Source organism: Schistocerca americana, chromosome 9 (assembly GCF_021461395.2).
Source record: "Schistocerca americana isolate TAMUIC-IGC-003095 chromosome 9, iqSchAmer2.1, whole genome shotgun sequence".
NCBI lineage: Eukaryota > Metazoa > Arthropoda > Insecta > Orthoptera > Acrididae > Schistocerca > Schistocerca americana.
In genome coordinates, this window is record NC_060127.1 from 53,805,211 (window position 1) to 53,825,842 (window position 20,632).

General features: G+C 38.9%; 1 protein-coding gene across 1 annotated transcript in view; it reads left to right on the plus strand.

Annotated features, from left to right (window-relative positions):
* The window catches only part of LOC124551334 (nuclear factor related to kappa-B-binding protein), a 195,438-nt gene that overhangs the window by 73,353 nt on the left and 101,453 nt on the right, over positions 1-20,632 (plus strand). The window contains exons 11-15 of the mRNA XM_047126355.1: positions 2,590-2,764; positions 4,515-4,745; positions 8,632-8,765; positions 14,114-14,332; positions 18,665-19,048. Coding sequence (XP_046982311.1) covers positions 2,590-2,764; positions 4,515-4,745; positions 8,632-8,765; positions 14,114-14,332; positions 18,665-19,048 — 1,143 coding nt within the window. The remainder of the gene's footprint in view (positions 1-2,589; positions 2,765-4,514; positions 4,746-8,631; positions 8,766-14,113; positions 14,333-18,664; positions 19,049-20,632) is intronic.

Genomic DNA, 20,632 nt, shown 5'->3' on the forward strand with positions numbered 1-20,632 from the left:
ACTCTAGGTGCAGCCAGAGGAGTTACACTGATTCTGTCCTGGGGAATGAATAGCAGACTGATGCCCTCAGATGTTTAATCAGCATTAGCAGCAGTTGAATATTGTTGCAGTCGCACCAGTATTAATAACTGAATTAAACTCCCGGTACCCGCTGCAGCCTTTGAATGCGACATGTCTTATGTGGGACAGACTATTACAATAGTCAAGGCAGATTAAGGTATATCAGCAACACACTTGTCTAGAACAGCAAAGCAAATCAGCTGTCCCTAAACTCTGGTCTGAGTAAGATGAGACTGTAGTCTGTATAAAATTACTTTACAGTTGACATCTGTCATGTATTATGACAGTGTTGACACAGCAGCTGCTGTCTGCTTAAAGGCGACATGTGAATGTGACAGTTCACTTCACAAGTGCTGAAGTGCTGTTCATGTAACACAGAGTGATGTTGGGAGCAGCTGCCAGCAGGTATGGTGGGAACCTGAGAAACTCCGCTCACAGCTGATTTTAAGTGACCAATGACTGAGCTGCAGCAAATGACACATTTACACTCAGGTCCTAATCTAACCACAACTTTGAGATGTACAATGTATCTGAGAAAGCAGCAGTCTACAACCTGCAGCAGAACTATTAATCACGCTTGCTTTCTGTACAGCAATTATTGAAAGCAGATCTCTTTGAGTAAATGAAATACAGAAAAATTACAGTTTCAGCACTAAGGGTGAAACTGTAACTTCCCACTTTCATCAGTTACCTTATACTGGCTATGCGAGCTGATGCAATACCAGCCAATGAGTAGTCCTGGTTGATACTCTGTCACATTATGGGTGACACAGACAGACTCCAAATGAAAAAAGAATGATAGGAAGAAAAAGTAAGAGCAAATAAAAAAAATCAATCTGATGACGAAAATGATGCTACAAAAGATTAAAAATAAAAATAATAAATTTAAACTAATTAATTGAAAATAATAATAATAGTAATAATAATAATAATAATCTGAGTCAGTTGTATAAAAATTTATAAATAAAAAAAATTACCTAACAAGACTCGAACCCACGACGTACTGCATGTCGGTACTGAAACTTAACTATTGTGCTACAGCACTGCTTACTGTTCTGGTGTTACGTTAATTCTTGTATAGAACCAGTTGCAAGAATGATTTGCTGCTTTCAAAAACTTTGACTTTACAGAATGTTGTATGAAGTTTATTTGTTGTAGGGCAGTCTCTGTGATGATGATAATTGAATCTGTGGCCGAATCGTGTCTTTTGCAAGAGGATCCAGTAGTGTTTGGCTAATTCTGTGTATAAAATGTGCATATTTAGTTACCATCATTTTATGTGTGTCCCTTGTGGGATGGTTATCATGTCTTATGAAATGCAAATTAAAAGGGCCAGACCCAGGACTCAGTGTCCAAACACATCACAAAAAAAAGCCATAAAGTGAATTGGAAGTGAACTGACCATTTGTTATGACTGGCAACAGTGAATAGTTCGGGCATGATGTTGAGCTCTCTGACTGGAGGAAGACAGCTCCAAGTGTATGAAGTGTCAACTATCAAGTAATTTTAGTCAGACTATAGTATAAGTGTGCAAATGTGAAGCTCTTGGGACATCGTAATTATGGAATCTATTGAAATAAATATGTTGGAAAGCCCAATACACTGTGAAGGGCATATCACTGTAAATAAGAGTCTGGCTCCCAATTTCTTACTATCTCGCAGGCCAACTTATCTACCGCAGGTGAAAATGCTGGGAGAAAGTCTGTTTAGTGAAATAAAGTGTGAAATCTGAAAAACAAATGGGCATCAAAGGTTGTGGTGGGTGCCAGTACTGAAACTTGGCTGTAAATAGCAGCGTGAGACCAACAATAGTCCACAGTGTGGTTGCAGTTGAGGTAGGGAGCACATCACCTGAAGAAGACATGTGGGGCAAAATATTGTGCACAAAATGAAAACAACTACACAGCTATAAGCCAAAAACATGTAGATAGATTCCAGTTGTGTTGCCACTTCAGTTACCCAATGCACCGTGCCTGCCAGTTTTCAATTTGCAGACTTTCCTGGCCATAAAAGTTTTGTTTATTTCAAGGAAGAGAAAACTATAACTTCTATCCATATTTTTTGTATGCTTAAAGACATTATAGATATCTTGACCATAAATGAATTTCAGATTTATTACATAATTTTTGTAGTACACGGAGGCAGTAAAGTGGAGTGCTGTGATTAATGCCTTGAGACAATGCTTGTCACAGTGACCTTAAACATTGAATGTCAACTAATTTAAATTAGTCTAAAAGTGGGTAGCAATTTGCACTGATTTTTATATCACAGTTTGCTGCTAAAATGACCTTGAGATTTACAGCATAGAAATGTGTAATTCTTATTATTCCCAGTGAAAAGAATTTTAAATTAAAAAGTAAATAAATAAATAAAAATAAAATAAAAAGCAGGTACGACTATATTTCAGATTGAAAGCCAAGTTAGTTGAAGTATTGAAATTCGAACGTCTGTAGGATGATTTTTAATTACATTGTTTTCCAACAATGTTCATTCGATCGATCCGATGGTCTGTCTTTACTTGTGTCTCAGGAACGCCGCCGATATGAAAATCCTCACAAGGCTTTCACTTTTCGGATGCACGGTTACGAATCTGTTGTGGGCCCCGTCAAGGGAGTTTACAATCAGAGTGCTGGGCCCAACAAGCCACGAGGGCATTCTCTGCTAGTTGGTGAGAGGCCAAATTTTGTCACCATCCTAGCACTTGGTAAGTAATGGCGACTGTTACATGTTACGGGGGTGGAGATTTTGTTCCATTCTCTTTACCGATTCAGTCTTTCATGTATGTCTTTCTAAGTGCTAGTTGATCATAAATTTCTGTGAGAAAATAGTTCCTCCTCTCTTTGTTATGATTTCATCTCTATAAGTGATTCTTTGAGCAAATTGTAAATTGAGAGTTGATATATCAAGAAATCAGAACATTTTTATAAATTTCTTAAATGATAATGTTTTTGCCATTGATTATATAAATTTATTGTAAATGCAGTCAATGGCAAATATGTTGCTGCTTAAAAAATTCAGTGCAATGTCAAATAAAACACAATTTATAAAAATTGTTATCATTATAAGATGGTACAATTGTATAATTTAACTGATTGCTCTCACATCTGTTTCACTCATTCTGTAACACTCCCACCCCCTTTTTAAAGATACCTTCAATAGTTGAACATTGAAGGTAAGGTGTTTACAGTGATTACACATCATGTGCTAATTGTTTATACGTTTGTTTAAGAACAGTCATTAACTTTTGATTGATCAGAAATTACATTGAAATAACAGAGTATCTACAAGTAGATTCAACTCTACTATTATTGTACTTTCCCAAAATTCCACTCTGAGCAGTTTTCTAAATTTCAATTGCAAAACAAATAATGACATTGACGTTGTGAATTACCTGTGAGATTTGTATTTATTGAAATAGTTTTGCCGTTGACAGTCGTCGTAAATTAATGCCGATTTTCTTTGTGTTGCTTGTTAACGACAGACTGGTAATAGAATTTAGAATAGATGACTTCACACTTAAATCGAACATGATTTTCCTAAATGTAACACTTCCTGTATGTGAATGAAAATAATCAATTTTTGAAAATATAATGTAATTGGATAGATAAAAAAAGTACTCACTAAGTGGTGGCAGGAGAACGGACGTATAAAAGTATTTTAATTTGGAAGCTTTCGGAGCCAGTGGCTCCTTCTTGTGGCAGAAGGTTTGAAGGTGAAGGAAGAGGGGTGCAAGAAAAGGGCTGCTGAGATTTAGGAAATGGGGAGAGTTCAGAGAAGTTGGCCAGAACACCGGGATCTGAGTGACTTTTCCTAACTATCCCCATTCCCTTAACCTCACCAGTCCTTTTCTGTCACCCCTCTTCCTTTCCTTTCAACCCCTCTGCCAGAAGAAGGAGCCATTGGCTCCGAACGCTTGCAAATTTAAATACCTTCATATGTGTATTCTTCTGCTGCCACTTCCTATATTTTGAACTGTAGTTTACATTACTTGCAGCAAGTGAGTTCTATGAAGGAATTAGCTTTTAAAACTTACCTTCCTGTATGCTTAGTGCTACCTTGAGGGTGACTAATTTGTGTAACTAAATAGTTCAATACTTGTTATGAGTTTCAGAGCGATTCAGTATAAGGATGAAACTTAAACTTTATTCACCTGTATCTCATATCATGAGTGAAGTACAAATTTCAGCTTGTATTTCTGTTTCAACATTTTATACATATTTTCTTAATATTTTCTAAGTATACATTTAATGCAGCAAAAAGTAATATTATTCTAGATAGATGTAGATCTTAATCATAATTTAGATACAATTGCATATATTTATATCCTTGCCTGTTTTGCAGGTTTTTATAATTTATATTCTGGCATAAGATTGTTTCCAATGAAATAAGTGACAGTTGAAGCCTACTCTTCACTCGCACCACCCACCATTTACTTGTGTGTCGCCACCTTACAGTGCGTGACGCGACGGCCCGCCTGCCCAACGGCGAGGGCACGCGCTCTGACATCTGCGAGCTGCTGCGCGACTCTCAGTACTTGGCTCCGATTGCCCAGGAGAACTACCTGCATTCTGTGGTGAGCGGGGCGCTCGACCGCCTGCACTACGAGCCGGACCCCTGTGTCAAGTACGACACCAAGCGGAAGATCTGGATATACTTACACCGCGGCCGCTCTGAGCAGGAATTTGGTATGTTTTCTTATACTTTCGTGCCAGAGCTCCACTTGGTGTTGGAATCAACAGGTTTTGCATTTTATGTTTCATGAATATACCCTCTCCTGTTCAGTGAGTTGTAAGCTTCTCTTCCAAGTTATTCGCTTTGTGCCAGAAATTCCCATACAATATTTAAAAGATTTATCACATAGACTGAGCAGTACAATAAAATTATTTGCTCACAGTGCTTTTGTTTACAGGAAAGTATCGTTGTTGGAAATGCAGAAAAACTTGAACAACATTTCTGCTTTGGGTAATGAATGACATCTATCTTTAAACGTGGGTGATTGGAAGATAATTCCTGAAAGAACTTGATAGTATATTATTACAGGATTTGCGTTGAATATTCTTAGCACATCAAATCGTGTAACTATTAGGGGGCATGCTATGATTTGACATGAAATGGGAAAGTATTAACAAAGGTGAATATAAGACTAAAATTTGTTGGACAAGGAATTTGTGTACAGGATGCTAGTGGGATCAGTTCTGGAGTATTGTTCCTGTGTTTTGAGTCCTTATCAAGTAGGCTACTCAACAGACATGGAACAAATTCAGATACACGCTGCAAGGATCATAATAGAAGTTTAAATAATTGAAACGAAATGTTCAGATTGTACATGTGTTCTGTGCAGGATGTGGCAACTCTACTCTGCGCCTCCACATAGTTGTGCCACAGTGTCAGTCCTAAAGTAATTTTGAACAGAGTGTAGATAATATTTGACTGTGAAGGGGCTAACTAAAGATTGTAAGTCAAAGTGATCCACAGAAATGGCCAAGACAAACTGATGTAATGTTTGATGCTCATTTTGTGCCACATCAAAATCACTATTGTGCTATTTTAAGTTGTTATGGTATACCGATGCCTCTACTTTAGTCTTGTTCTTGTTTATCCCGGCTTCTTGAGATCTCTTATGAAGAGACACGATACAACACATTAAGTAGTGGCGTGGGACGATCAGTGAAGTTACACAACAGTTAGTAATTTAACTTTCGAAACTGCCGGTTTATTGGCATTTCTGGAAATAAAGTCACTCTCAAGCGGTCAGGAAATTTCGTGTAACAGTTTGTATGTGTAATGGGACTTATTACGTCACAAATCGTTCTAATGAATTAATTAATTGCATTTCACTGTTGCTAAGCAACATAATCAACAAGGTGATATGTGTCTCAATTAAAGCAAAACCTTGATATTTTGAATACACTTTTGGTCCATTTTTGTCAAAATCAGCACTTGTCTCAAAATTAATTTCCAACTTCGTGCATTAAGTCCAAGCGCGTTTGCAACTATTGTACATGATTCCCCACTGGACAGCTCAATCACGCACTAGCGTATAACGTAATTCAAATCGAGTGCGCAGATTTCAGTTTTCCCTAATTGGCCAAATGACTCTTTTGTAATAAAGTGATGTGTCTATCTCACATAAAGTCTACATGAAACTGGATTTGTCTCCATTCGAGTGAAAATCACTAAAAATAAAATTCACCGCACAGGTCAGCGAATTGTACACACGCACTTTTTGCAGTGTATGTGATAACTTGTCTCAGAGTAAAAGCCGCACATAATGTCACACTTCTTCATGCACACACAATTCAAAACACCTTCATATTAAACAGATAAATTATGGCCTGCAATTAGTTATTAACATTTCCCATTCTGAGTAAACTTCAAGAACTTTCATTTCATAATCAATAAAATTTTATCACCTGAAAGAAACTATTAGTTTGCTAAAACGAATTCAGATTACAGTCAACTCGTGTCTAGATGATGACGTCGCGAATCGATACTTGCTTGGAATGAATGAAATACCTGTACTGAAAAAAACTGTCCGTTGAGTAACTTAGTGACTTTTATAACAAATTTTGTACTCCTCGCATCGTTACACTGGGAAAAGTGTAGAACAAGCTTTAAAACTGCATGTTGGATCTAGATTTTCCCATTAATTGAAAGGAAGGGGCTGTTTACTTTATATTATTTTTTACTCTTGTTTCCTATCTGTATCTACATTTACATGACCGTTCTACATTTCACACTTAAGTGTCTAGCAGAGACATGGAAGCACATGCATACTATATCTCAAACATTCCATTCTAGAATAGCATGTGGGGAAAAATGAATACCTAAATCTTCCCATTCAGTCTCTGATTTCTCTTATTTTATTATGTTGATCAGTTCTCTCTGAGCAGGTAGGAGTCAACAAAATATTGTCACATATTTTTTGAAACAGTCTCACCACAATTAGAAACATCTTTGTCTTAATGATTACCACACAACTCACGTATCATATCATGACACTCTTCTTCTTTTTTTGTGATACTACAAAACGAATTCCTTCTCACTAAAATTTTTCTGTGTTCTTCGTCAATCCTATATGGTAAGGATTCCGTGCCATGCGGCAGTACTTCAGAAAAGGACGGACAAGTGTAGTATAGGCAGTGTCTTTAGTATGAGGGCATGCTGGAAGGTAATGCCTCCAAATTGTTTCTGTAAAAACTTTGTATAGCTTTTTAAATCAAACAAATGTTGTTAACATTCTGCACCTTTAATCTTTGTAGCTACATATTTATTTCTCAACGTAGTCACCCTAGCGACAGATGTGTTTCTTCCAACAAGAGACCAGTTTGTTGATACCATCACTGTAGAAGCTTGGCCTTTTAGAGAGAGCCACAACCTCACATCTGCCTGCATTGCTTCATCACTATCAAAGTGAAATCCTTGAGAATGGTCTTTACCTTTTGAGAGCAGAAGATAATCGGATGGGGCCAAGTCAGGACTGTATGGAGGAAGATCTATAATAGTGAATGCATCATACCAGATTGTAGCAGATGTTGCAACGCTCATGTATTGTCTGGGATTATCATGCTGATGGAGAGGGTGCTCCATATGTGGACAAACTCTTCAAATTAGAAACTCGATTACAGCAGGAAGTTTCTCAGACACTGACATAGTTACATTATTCACCATAGTGTTGCAAGCTACACTTTTGAGACCACTAATAGCAGAGGCCTGCAAATACAAAGACATGAAGAATAAAGATGTAGAATATATAATCTTCATTTTATTTAAAAATCTTTAAGAGTGTTCATGTAAAAAATTCGAAGGCCGTAGCTTCCAGCATGCCCTTGTAGATTTGTTGCATCTTCTAAATCTTCTGTAAATAAAACATAGCCTTTCCCACAACATTTTCTATGTGGTGGTTCCAATTTGTAGCTGTAATATGTAGGTATTTTGTTGTATCAACTAGTGTGGAGGACCTCATAGTTTTTTTTTTTTACTGTTTAGGGTAATTGCCACTTTCTGCACCACGCAGATATATTTTCTAAATCATAATCATTTTGGCCTTCTGATAATTTTACTAGTTAGTGTGAAAAATGGCATCACCTGAAAACATTTGCATGCTGCTCATCAACATCTAGATTAAGAATAGCAGAGGGCCTATAACACTTCCTTGTCAAACTTAGGCATCACTTTTGCTAAATGACTTCCTGTCAGTTACTGCAAACTGTGACCTTTCTGTTTGGAAATCATGGCTCTTGCCACACAACTGAGTCTTTACTCCCTAGGCACGTAATTTAATTAGAATCCACTTATGAGGAACTGTTCAGAAGCCTTCTAGAAATATAAAAATATGGAAGCAACGAGATTTTCTACTGACAGCGCTCTGTACTTTATGTGAATGAAGAGTCAGTTGTGTTTGACAAGAACAATATTTTCAGAATCCCAGATAGTTATATGTCAATAGGTCATTTCCTTGTGTCTGCTACACACTCAGAGGTTTTCTTCAAAGGGAATTGTCAATTGTAATTTGAGTTAATCTACCTGTAAGGAGAAGGTGGATCATTTGAGATAATATTTCTTTTGCAGAGAGACTCCATCAGCAACAACAAGGTGTGACGAAGGCTAAGAAGCCCCTCGGACCACGTAAGCCCGGTGGACGGCGCCCGAGGCAAGAATCTCAGCAAGGGGGTGTGCTGGCCAGCGTCACTTCTGGAGAGCAGGTGAGTCTCTGGCAGTTGTGAGCTCCTTACTACAAATGACCCGTGGATTACTTTTATTAAATTTGAGGACAAGATGAAAGCTTCCAGTCCAGGCAGTGAATGAGTGTCCCTAGAATGAATATTTTACTCTGCAGTGTAGTGTGTGTGTTGTTTCCTACGTCGACATACATACTCCACAAGCTACTGTGGTGGAGGGTACCTTGTGCCACTAACTTTCCTATCTTGCTTGCAAACGGAGTGAAAGAAAACAACCACATGTGTGTGTTGTCTGCATAAACACTCATTTCCCTTGTCTCGTCTTCGAGTTCCTTACACTAAATGTGTGTTGGCGGCAGTAGAATTGTTCTGAAGTCATCTGTAAGTGTCAGTTGCCTAAATGTTCTCATTAGTGTTTCACAAAAGGAATGTCTCTCTCACTCCAGAGATTCCCATTTCAGTTCACAGAGCATTTCCATTATACGCCGATGTTGTTCAAAGAGGTCTTCCCTTAATCTGGCCCGGTGGGGTTTCCAAACACTCGAGCATTACTCAGGAATGGGCCGCACTTGTGTTTTATTAGTGGTCTACTTTACAGATTAGCTACTCTTTCCTAAAATTCTTGCAGTAAACCTAAACTGACCATTTGTCTTCTCTACTACCATCCTTTTGTGCTTGTTCCAGGTCCAATCACTTTGCAATGTTATGCCTAGATATTTAATCGCCGTGATTGTTTCAAGCAGCACACTGCTAACACTGTAACACTATGTGTTTGTTTTTCCTATTCATTTGCATTAAGTTACGTTTCTCTACATTTGAGCTAGTGGACATTCATCACACCAACTAGAAATTTTGCGCAGGTCGTCTTGTACCCTCCTACAGTCATGCAACAATGGTACCCTTCTGTACAGCAAAACATAATTAACTAACAACATCAGCTTGCTGCTCACCCAGTCCATCAGAATCATTTACATATATATAGTGAACAAGAGTGGTCCTCTCACACTTCACAGGGGCCCTCCTGATGATACTCCGTTATCTGATTAACAATCACCGGCAGGGACAAAGTACTGGATTCTATCACCTAAGAAGTCTTTGAGCCACTAACATATGTGGAACCTGTTCCGTACAGTCGGACCATTAACAGCCTGCTGTGGGGCACCGTATCTAGCACTTCTCAGAAATCTGCCTGTTGCTCTCCATCCACAGTTTGCAGGATATCATGTGAGAAAAGGGCAAGCTGATTTTCGAATGAGCAATCCTTTCAAAATCAGTGATGATTTGTGGACAGAAGCTTTTCTGTCTCAAGAAAATTTACTATGTTCTAACGTAGAATATGCTCAAGAATTCTGCACCAAAGTGATGTTAAGGATATTATCTGTAATTTTCTGCATTTGTTCTCTTACCATTCTTATACATGGGAGTCACCTGCACTTTCTTCCATTTGCTTGGAACTTTGTGCCGGGTAAGAGATTGGTGGTAAGTGCGAGCTAAGTAAATGTGTTCTAACTTCAAGTTGAACAAATATATTTCAAGGACCACGCATTATATGAAAGTCACAGATCAAGTAAACAAAGTAGGGGAGGGGGGGGGGGTGACCTTATGGCACAACTTGACTAAATGGAGGGAAGGAGTGAAAGCACACATCCCTAGGCATCAAGGAGTTGTCATTTTGGGATTGGAGGGAAGTGTGGGAGGTAAAAACTGTAAAGAGTCTTGACTGCAGAAAGCAGGCTCAAATGATCATAGCCATGCAGAGATGAAGGAGCTTGCACAGGATAGGCTAGCATGGGCTTGTGATATATACTGAAAGGACAAAAGTCATGGGAAAGCTATATGCACATATCCATATGGTGGTAGTATCGCATACACAATGTATAAAATGGCAGTGCATTGGCAGAATTGTCATTTTTACTGAGGTGATTCATGTGAAACAGTTTCCAACTTGAACATGGTTGCACGATGGGAACTAACAGACTTGGAACCTTGAATGGTAGTTGGAGGTAAATACATGGGACATTCCATTTCAGAAATCATTTGGAAATTCAATATTCTGAGGTCCATAGTGTCTAGAGTATGCTGAGAATACAAAATTTCAGGTATTGCCTCTCACCAATGGGAACACAGTTATTCACAACCAAGAGCAGCAGCATTTGCTTAATGTTGTCAGTGCTAACAGGCAAGCAACACTGCGTGAAATAATGACAGAAATCAGTGTGAGATGTACAACGAGCGTACCAGTTAGGACATTGTGGTGAAATAGGACATTGTGGGGAAATTGGGTGTTATTGGGCTAAGGCAGCAGATGACCGATATGAGTTCGTCTGCTAAAAGCTCGATATCATCTGCAGCGTCTCTCCTGGAATTGCGACCATATCAGTTGCCTCTAGACAACTGGAGAACTGAGGCTTGGTCAATTGAGTCTTAATTTCATTTGGCAAGAGCTGATAGTAGGGTTTGAGTGTTGTGCAGACCCCATGAAGCCACAGACTGAAGTTGTCAACAAGGCACTGTGCGAGCTGGTGGTGGCTACATAACGCTGTGCGCTTTGTTTACGCAGAGTCGACTGGCTCCTCTGGTCTGATGGAACTGATCACTGACTGGAAATATTTATGTGTGGCTACTTGGAGACCATTGCAGCCACTCGCGGATTTCATGTTCCCAAACAATTATGTAGTTTTTATGGATGACAGTGCGCCGTGTCACCATCCACAGTTCTTCACGATTGGTTGGAAGAACAGTCTGGACAGCATGAGCGAATGGTTCGGCCACTCAGATTACCTGACATGTATCCCATCAAACATTTATGTCTCTTAAATGTCAGTTTGTGCACAAAATCGTGCATTCGCAACACTTTCGCTGTTATGGATGGCTGTAGAGGCAACATGGTTTAGTATTTCTGTAGGGGACTTCCAACAACTTGTTGAGTCTGTGCCACATTAATACGCCAGGCAAAAGGAGGTCCAATGCGATATTAGAAGGTATCCCATGACTTTTGACACCTCAGTGTAATCCTGTCGAACTTGCAGCTCTCTTCACAAAGCAGAGGTCAACTGCGACCATGTGATCTATTTCGAATCTATTGCTTAAGATTAAAGCTTCTTTGGAAAACAATAACCTAAATTTCTATATAATAGAAGTTGGTTTTGATGTAACATAGCAGAGACGTTCACTACAACATAAGATTGCTTGAAATTATCTGTCCCTTTATGTATCAGCCTTTATACTTATATCTTCTTTATCAGTAGTATTTGTGTGGTTCAGCTTCTTGTATTTACTTTCTGTGTTAGAACTATACCTAGCTTTTGCTTATATGTTTAAGAAGTCAGAATCTTTTTGAAAAGCCGTTTCAAGCAATGGGTATATTTCAGTCAAAGCACAAGGACAACATACCACAATTCTTATCATTACTTTTACTTGAAGTACAATGTTTCTTATTACTGTTAATTTATTAAAGCATTAATAAAGATACAGGGGTAACTTTTGTAATAATTTGGCTGGACAAAATCTGATTCCAGTTTCGTATTTCTTTGGCTAAACAGAATCATATGATAAATGCGATGATAACAACATTCTGTTTTATTTCTATATTTACTTTTTCTAGTGATTGTTGTTTTTGTATGTTCTTAGCTCTTCCACCCCCCTTTCAACATGGTTCACTCAATGTGTTATAAACAGAAGTTGCATGCAAATAGAACCAGAAGTTTGTGAGGGCCTCTAAATGTCACTCAGATGTGCTGAATTATCAGTATAACTTAAAATTATGTGAAACTTAATTCAATTCATAAGATGTCCTAATTCTGGCACAGGGATTGTTTGGCACCAGGAGGTTGATGCCACAAGCCACTAGAATAAGCCGGCAGACTCAGCTGAAGGAGAGCACCTCAGCAGGTGTGCTGACAGTCTTAAAACAACATCGACAAGTGCAGCCAGCAGGTGGTTTGACAGCCACAGATGTGCATATTTTCAAGATTGTGTTGCATTGGTTTTACCTACGCTGAAGGTGGCAATACTGAAAGAAGGAGCTATTTCAGCACGTCCCACTCATGCTATGGTTTTTGCACTGAACAGTAATAAAAGTTTTTTTTATGTTATGGGTAGGAGGCTATTTTACTCATAGAGGAGGTGTCAAATTGCAGAAAGGGATAATGAAAAGTCTGCTAAATATTTTAAGTTTTTGGCCAAAAAAGTCCTTCAGAAATAGAAAATACACGCATTCACACAAGTGCAACTCACACTCCCTTGGCCATTTATTGTTATTCCATCCTGGACTTTTCGATGTTTGATTTTACTGAAAGCCCTTGTTTTTATAAAGTTAAGATCACATCAAATATACAGGGTGTCGCATAAATGTTGTGATAATCTTCAAGGGGTTGAAGAGTGTGTCTTGAGGAACAACTTCAGGAAAGAAACCCGTCTCCAGAAACATCATCCAATGATGCTACAGAGTTCCGTAGTTATAGACACCGGCATCTGTCACTAGGCCATCCATTCAGCAGCAAACATGACTTTGTACACTGATGGACCACAGGTCTCACAGTGTTGTTTGTTATTCAGTGATTGTGACTGATAGCCACGATCGCCAGTGGAGAAGGTGGAGCTAGCTGCTGCATATACAGGCCTTGTCTCACATGAATGCGATGCTCTGTTACCTTGGTGGGTGACGCTTTTGGGCCACAGTTTGCATACAGAGTTTATTTTTCTCCTATATACCAATAAACAGTGGAGATTTTAGGGCAGTTCCAGGAGAAATCCACCGAGGCAACAGAGCATCGCACACATACGAGACAAGACCGATCGACACAGCAGCTCACTCCGTCATCCCCACTGATGACCGTGGCAATCAGTTGCAAACACTGAATAACAAATAAAATTGCGAGACATTCCACCTATGGTCCGTCAATGTACAAAGTCACGTTTGATGCAGCAGAGTGGGCTAGTGACAGGCACTGGCACCTGTAACTGAAATGCTCTGCAGCATCATTGAATGACATTTCCGGACACAGGTTTCTGTCGTTGATTTGTTCCTCAAGACAACCCCTCATAGTTTATTACAACACTTCAGGTACACCCTGTATATCCACGGACTTTGGATTCTATGTTATTAGTGGGTGCTCATGTTAATGGCATTTAAAATGAACTATAGGTAGAGCTCATGCTGCACTGAATCAGCCTGTGGGCTGGAGATCACAGCAATAGCAGCAGCACCGACAATTATAAGCTGTTGTTTCTTCTTTAGTTCTCAGTTAATTGTGTTTGAGCATTTATTCAATACAGAAAATCGTAATTTAACCCACCATTTGAACTACTCGATGACAAAAACCGTTTCACAGGTATATTCTATATCCGAATCAGCTACCGGCTCATCTCAGTTGCAGTCCACCACGACAGCGTCCTCTGCGGGTGGCGCAGCTCAGCAAGTGGTGGTCACTACCGTGCCAGGGAAGGGCGTGCCAGTGGTTGGCGCCGTGGCGGGGGGACGTGGTGGGCGCTCGAGTGTGCACCAGCAGATCAGAGTTGCCGGTAGTAGTGCGGGCACTGCCATCCACAACCTGCAGGTGACCACATCGGCTGGCCAGCAAACAATACAGGTAACACTGACTTACGAGTCACCCCCTTCAATTTCCTTGATATGTGCAGGATTTGACGCTCAATGACTGGATATCATTTCCTAAAGCAAACTCGAAAAAACCTCCTTTGAATATTGGAAGACTTCTGACCAGTGCTAAGTGCAAAGTATTTCTAGTTAATTAACATAGTCCGTACTAGCTGAGTGAATAGTATGTGCTTGTGGAAATGACATCATGTAACAACTTAAGTTGTTTATTTATTGTGTGACCAGTTTCGATCAAAGACCATTATGCAGTACCTGTTGTACACACATCATGTATACAGGAAATTTTCGGATGAAAAGGGTGTTTTAATTCTAGTAAAAATACAAATAATACTTTCAGATTAAAGTTGTGCACCATTATAAACTCAATAATAAAGTTATAAATATGCTCCTTTTTGCAGATAATCAGATATTCGTAATGGTCTAGGAAGATGAATTACAGAGAGCAATTTGATTTTTGTACAAGGTAGTCAATGATTGTAATATGATAATATCTAAAGATCAAACTAAGACAGTGACATTCGACAGTAAGGAGCATTTAAGAGCAAAAATAATACTTTTTGATAAACTGCTAGAACAAATAAATACTTCTAAAACCTGTGAGGTCTTGTTGTGAGGGTACTGGTGTGTAGTATCTGTAAGTGGTAGTTCTTGGGAGGGCGACAATGCCCAGTGGCGCAGAGAGTTGCAAGCAGAGGCAGTTGTTGAGAGGCTGTGGAAGGTGTAGGCTGCGTGAGCCAAAGGCGGTTGCGTAGCAAAGGATTTATCTCTACGTTTAATAGTAGTGGCACACAGTTTGAATAATAGTGTGTTTATATTTGTGCAGTGTGATAAAAGGAAATAAATTAAATTTTACCAGTTCTTAATGTGTCTCCATCAGTTAGCACCACACCATTGCATTTAACAGTGAACGAAGTCTCAATATACACGGTCAACTACAACAAGAGGATTGTAACATAATAATCATTAATTAACCCATATAATCTCCTAGACCAAGGGAGCTTATATTGTGTATTTTATCCAGTGATCGAAAATACAAATTCCAGAAACTTCAACAGTTGGTAGGTACTATAATTCACACTCTCCTCAAATAATTTAGGGAACAGATGACACTAAAATTTTATAATGTGATGGCAGTACAATTTCTAATGTACGAGTCAGAGACAGTGACTCTAACTGCCGGCTGAGAGAGGAGGATTCATAGAGCACAAATAAGACTTCTAAAATCACTCGCTTGGTACATACTTATAGATTGGATAAAGAATAGTGAAATTAGATACGAACTGACTGCTAAAAGCCTATTTCAGAAAATAGAGGAATGTGGAAAGAAACGGTGTAAACATATTGAAGGAATGTTAGATGAATGACTACTTAAATAAATATACAAATATGCACCTCAAGGGAAAATAAATGTTGGGCATTGGAAGTAGAGATGGAAATACTAGCTGCAGTTTACTTGAAATTGGAGCAGGCAAAGATGACTTGAAAGTGGAGCACGCAAAGATGCCTGAACCAAAACTGGATATGAGAATGATAATTAAAGCTGTGGATCACAATTAAGGTTGGGGGAGTTTTACATGGAATCTTGTATTTAACAGCTTTTTTCCTTAATTTGTATTTATTATCAAATGAAACATCAGTTAAGCAACATTAAATCATAGTTTTTAATGAACGTAACACATTTTTATTTTTATCACTGGTAGTATGAAAATAAATTAAAAGTTAACACAGACATATGAAATGCCTTTTAGTTAAATGAAAAGAAATATATACATCAGTAATAGTGTACGATCTCTAGAAATAAAATAACATTTTAATTTTTATTTGTTGTTTCACATTTTGTACCATGTTTTAATTTGTCGTGAATACTTGAATTTTCAGCTTACTAATAATTAAAACTAAAAAGATATTACTTTTATTAAAATATTATGATTAAATATTTGTTCATTAACATTTTCATTTATTTATAAATATTGAGTTAAATAAAATCATAAAAAATGCGTTGCCAATGATATTTGAACTGGTGACTTTACGATTAAGAGATGTTTGTGTTCTTCACTCCAGTGTTAGTAAGTCAGAAATATTTTATACTTAACAACACTCGGAAAGCTTCCAACCTTTAATGACAATTTTTCTGACTGTTGCATCATACTTCTCTAGGAAACTGATGTGCGAGCTCTGAGCGTCATCTCATATAAATAGGAAGAATATCAAATCAGAGGGGCATTCTGTAAGGTCCTGTTCTTAATGAAATGAATCAGTAAGTTCAGGTTTTATTCACTTCAGGTTTTTTCAGTTGGACCTCAGTGTTGATGACGTGTCATAGAATGTGCCGTAGTTGATCTTGAACTTATTAGAAGAAAAAATAACCAGTATCACCTGTGGGAGTTATCCAGCAACATGACACAAAATATATGTTATATACTTCTATTTGTTGTGATTTCAGGATCCAAACGGCAGTCTGGAATACAGCAAAATTTGACAGTGTGCCATATTTCTGCTGAACGGCATAACACCATACATTTGCAGATATTAGACAATATATTTACAGTGAAAAATGGCAATCCATTTGAGGGTCAAGGCACCATACCAGTGCTGACAGTAGACTGCATTAAAGACTGATCCAGAATTTCATGAGTGTATGGCAAATGACCGACGTCTTTTATGCTAATGAACTGAAGACAAACAATAGACTGTGTTAACATAATTCATGCTGAATATCTATTTGCTATTATTTTCTAGTACTTACTGTCAGCTACCTAATTATTTATTGTCTTTGACGTAATTATGTACTGTATCCATTTTGTAGCATTTTATTTTATTTAAACTATCTACATCTGCGACTATAGTCTGCAAACTACTGTGAAGGGCGTGATAAAGGGTATACGTACTGTAACAGTTATTAAGGGCTTTTTCCTGCCCTATTCATGTATGGAGCAACAGAAACTGCTTATTCTAATCTTGTCCTCACAATCCCTCTGTGAGTGAAACGTAAGGGGTTGTAGTATATTCTTAGCTTCATCATCTAAAGTTGGTTCTTGAAACTTTGTAAGTAGAATTTCTCAGCATAGTTTGCATCTATCTTCAAATGTCTACCTGTTCAGTTTTTTCAACATCTCTGTGACATTCTCCCATGCGTCAGACAAACCTGTAAACATTTGTCCTGCCCTTCTCTGTATACATTCAATATCCCCCGTTAGTCCTATTTGGTATGGATCCCATACATTTCAGCAATACTATAAGATGGCCGACATGAGTGATTTGTAAGCAGTCTCATTTGCAGACTGATTACATTTCCCTAGTATTATACCAGTGAACTGCAGTCTGCTGCTTGCTTTATCTACGACTGAGCCCATCTGATCATTCCATTTCATATCTCTACAATGTGTTACATCCAGGTAGTTGTACGAGTTGGCTGATTCCAAGAGTGATATGGTCATATTGCGGTCATGTGTGTTTATTGCAGTCACGTGTGTTTATTGCAGTCACGTGTGTTTATTGCAGTCATGTGTGTTTTTTGCGAAGTGTTCAGTTTTACATTTCTAAACATTTAAAGCAGGTTTCCACCTTTGCACTACTTTGAAATTTTATCAAGATCTGACTGAATATTTGTGCAGCTTTTTTCAGACAGTATGTCATTATGAACAACCACATCCTCTACAAAAATTCTGAGGTTACTGTTAATATTGTCTGCAGTGTCATTAATATACAACATGAACAGCAAGTGTCCCAACATACGTCCCCATGCCACAACTGAAATGACTTCTTCAATTGTTAATGATTCTGCAACCCAGATAACATGCTGCTTCTCTCCTACTAAGAAAGCCTCACTCCATTGACAAATTTCACTTAATACCCCATGTGAACGTACTTTTGATAAGAGGCATACGTGGAGTAAAGTGTTTCTTGGAAATCGAGGAATACTGCACCTACCTGACTGCAGAATATGCGCTGGTTGGCATGGAGGTCATTTTGTTTGAGATATTTCATTACATTTGAGCTCAGAGTATGTTCCAAGATTCTAGAATGAAAGGACATCAAAGATATTCTACTGTAGTTTTGTGGAGCACTTCTGCTACCCTTCTTGCAGCAGGTGTGAACTTCACTTTATTCCAACTTCCGAGTTTCACAACTTAGTGTCTCCATGTAAGTTAGGCTTAATACAAACGTGAGTTTAGCATCGATTGTCAATCAGCATTTGAAGAATTTGTGCTTATTGGTAGTGCATTCATTAACTTTCACAGACAATCTGTTTTGTAATTACTTATACTTGTCGTGTATTTCATTTACCTGTGCCTCCCACTCACAGGTAACAACTTCGCAGAACTTGCTGCCTGCCGCGGGAAAATCCCTACTCGCAGTTTCAAATCCCGGGGTGGGCTCCGTGCGCGGCACATCACTCGCGCAGGCTGTGGCTGCCTCCAACGTAGTGACGGCAACCTCGGCAGCGACTGGGCTGCCCGCATCCTCACAGCAGCAGCAGGTGGTGAAGACGGTGACGCTGACGGCACAGCAAGTGCAGGCAGTCGCGTCTGCGAGGGCGGCAGCGGCCGCCGTGACAGTGACTGCACCGACCACGACCGTAGGCGCCACGTCGCTCAGGATGGTGGGTACTGCCGGAGCTGTGACCCGTGGCGCCAAAGGGGGCAAAGCTGGCAAAGGTCAGGGCCGAGAGAGGGTGCGCAGGACGCAGGTAATTCACAGTTTGTGTGTGTGGTGAAAGTGTACCAGGTGACGCGTGTGAGCGAGTGGGCCGCAGTACCGTCCAGGTGCTGTGGCAGATGCAGGCTGAATGATTAGTTTTGAGTTAGCTTGTCGCATTCTAAGGCTGAGAATGTAGTTTATACAAAAGGCACATTTGTAGTTGCTGATGAAACCTTTAATTAACAATGTTGCTTACTGATTGCCAATAGCCATTGCACGAGCACTAAGAAATCCTTAGGCATTTTAATGGGCAGTATTGCTCTTAGTCATCCACTGACTACACACCGTTGGCAGCACTTTTCATCAAAGCATAATATTTTGTTGCCATATGGCTAGTGTATGGCAGGTTGCATGAAAACTGTGAGTTGTCGTATGGCATGTGTTACAGGCTGCTTCCATTATTTTTTCTTGGGGCCGTTGGTTTGATTCCTGGCTGGGTCAGAGATTTTCTCTGTTTGGGGACTGGGTCATCATCATTATTATTATCATCATCAGCAGCAGCAGTAATGCACAATTTGTTGGAATGATGTCAGATAGAAAGACTCGCACTATGCAGCTGAACTAGGGGTTTGTCAACCAGTGATGCCATATGATCATCTCATTTCCACAGAAGACCTTCACGTAGGCTTTGTTAGTTCAAATTTACAGAAAATACAGTAGAACCTTGTTAATCTGTCCCCTACGGGATCATGGTTGGTATGCATGAAAGATCAGATTGTGAGAGGAACACTTTTATAGATCCATAACGTCAGAATACAGTACAGCACAACTTTGATGTTCAATTGGAAATACTGTATGAAATATTGTTACATGTTAGAACAGTAACAAAATGAAAAGAAATATTCACACACTAAAAAATTCATCACAGAAGTGTAATGTACAGTAGCGCATGTAGTGTAAAATATGTCTGCTTCATATGGTAGTAAAGTGTTACTGTGACTGAAAGTTTAACGTCTGTACGTACCTTATTACAGTACTGAAATCAATGCAACTGATTTGCACTTAACTATCTGTAACATGAGAAATCACACACCTTAAGCAGGACACATCTTAAGCAAGATGAAAAAAGTCTGCAGTGTCCTTATGGTTAGCAGAGAAGACGTTTGGTTTTGCCGCTATGTTCCACCATTTCCTAATCCACAAAATATCTATTGTGGTAGACCTAGAGCTTTTTTCATTGTTGAAAGTCTATATCAAATGTATTTTTAGCATCTGTATGTTATAGTCGAGTCATATGTTCATTGTCTTTGTTGTCGCCATCATCGCTGGTGTTCTCGACAGTTGTTCAAGTTACCATGTCAGCGTGTTAGTCATCAGTTAATTCTGCTTGTGTTGTGCTGTCAGCACCAGCTGTACTGATCCACTCACTTTGACACGGGGCCCAAAATCTACTCATATTTAATGTTTTCCTGCCGTTTACAACATTTTTTATTGCTCTGGTGAAATTGCCTATGTCCACAATGTTAATTTTCACCCAATTTTGCATCAACATATTTATAATTTTCCTGAAATTTACACGTTATGGAAAAATGTTCATGGAGAAAAAAACTGACGTAAAATGATGCTGGCCGTC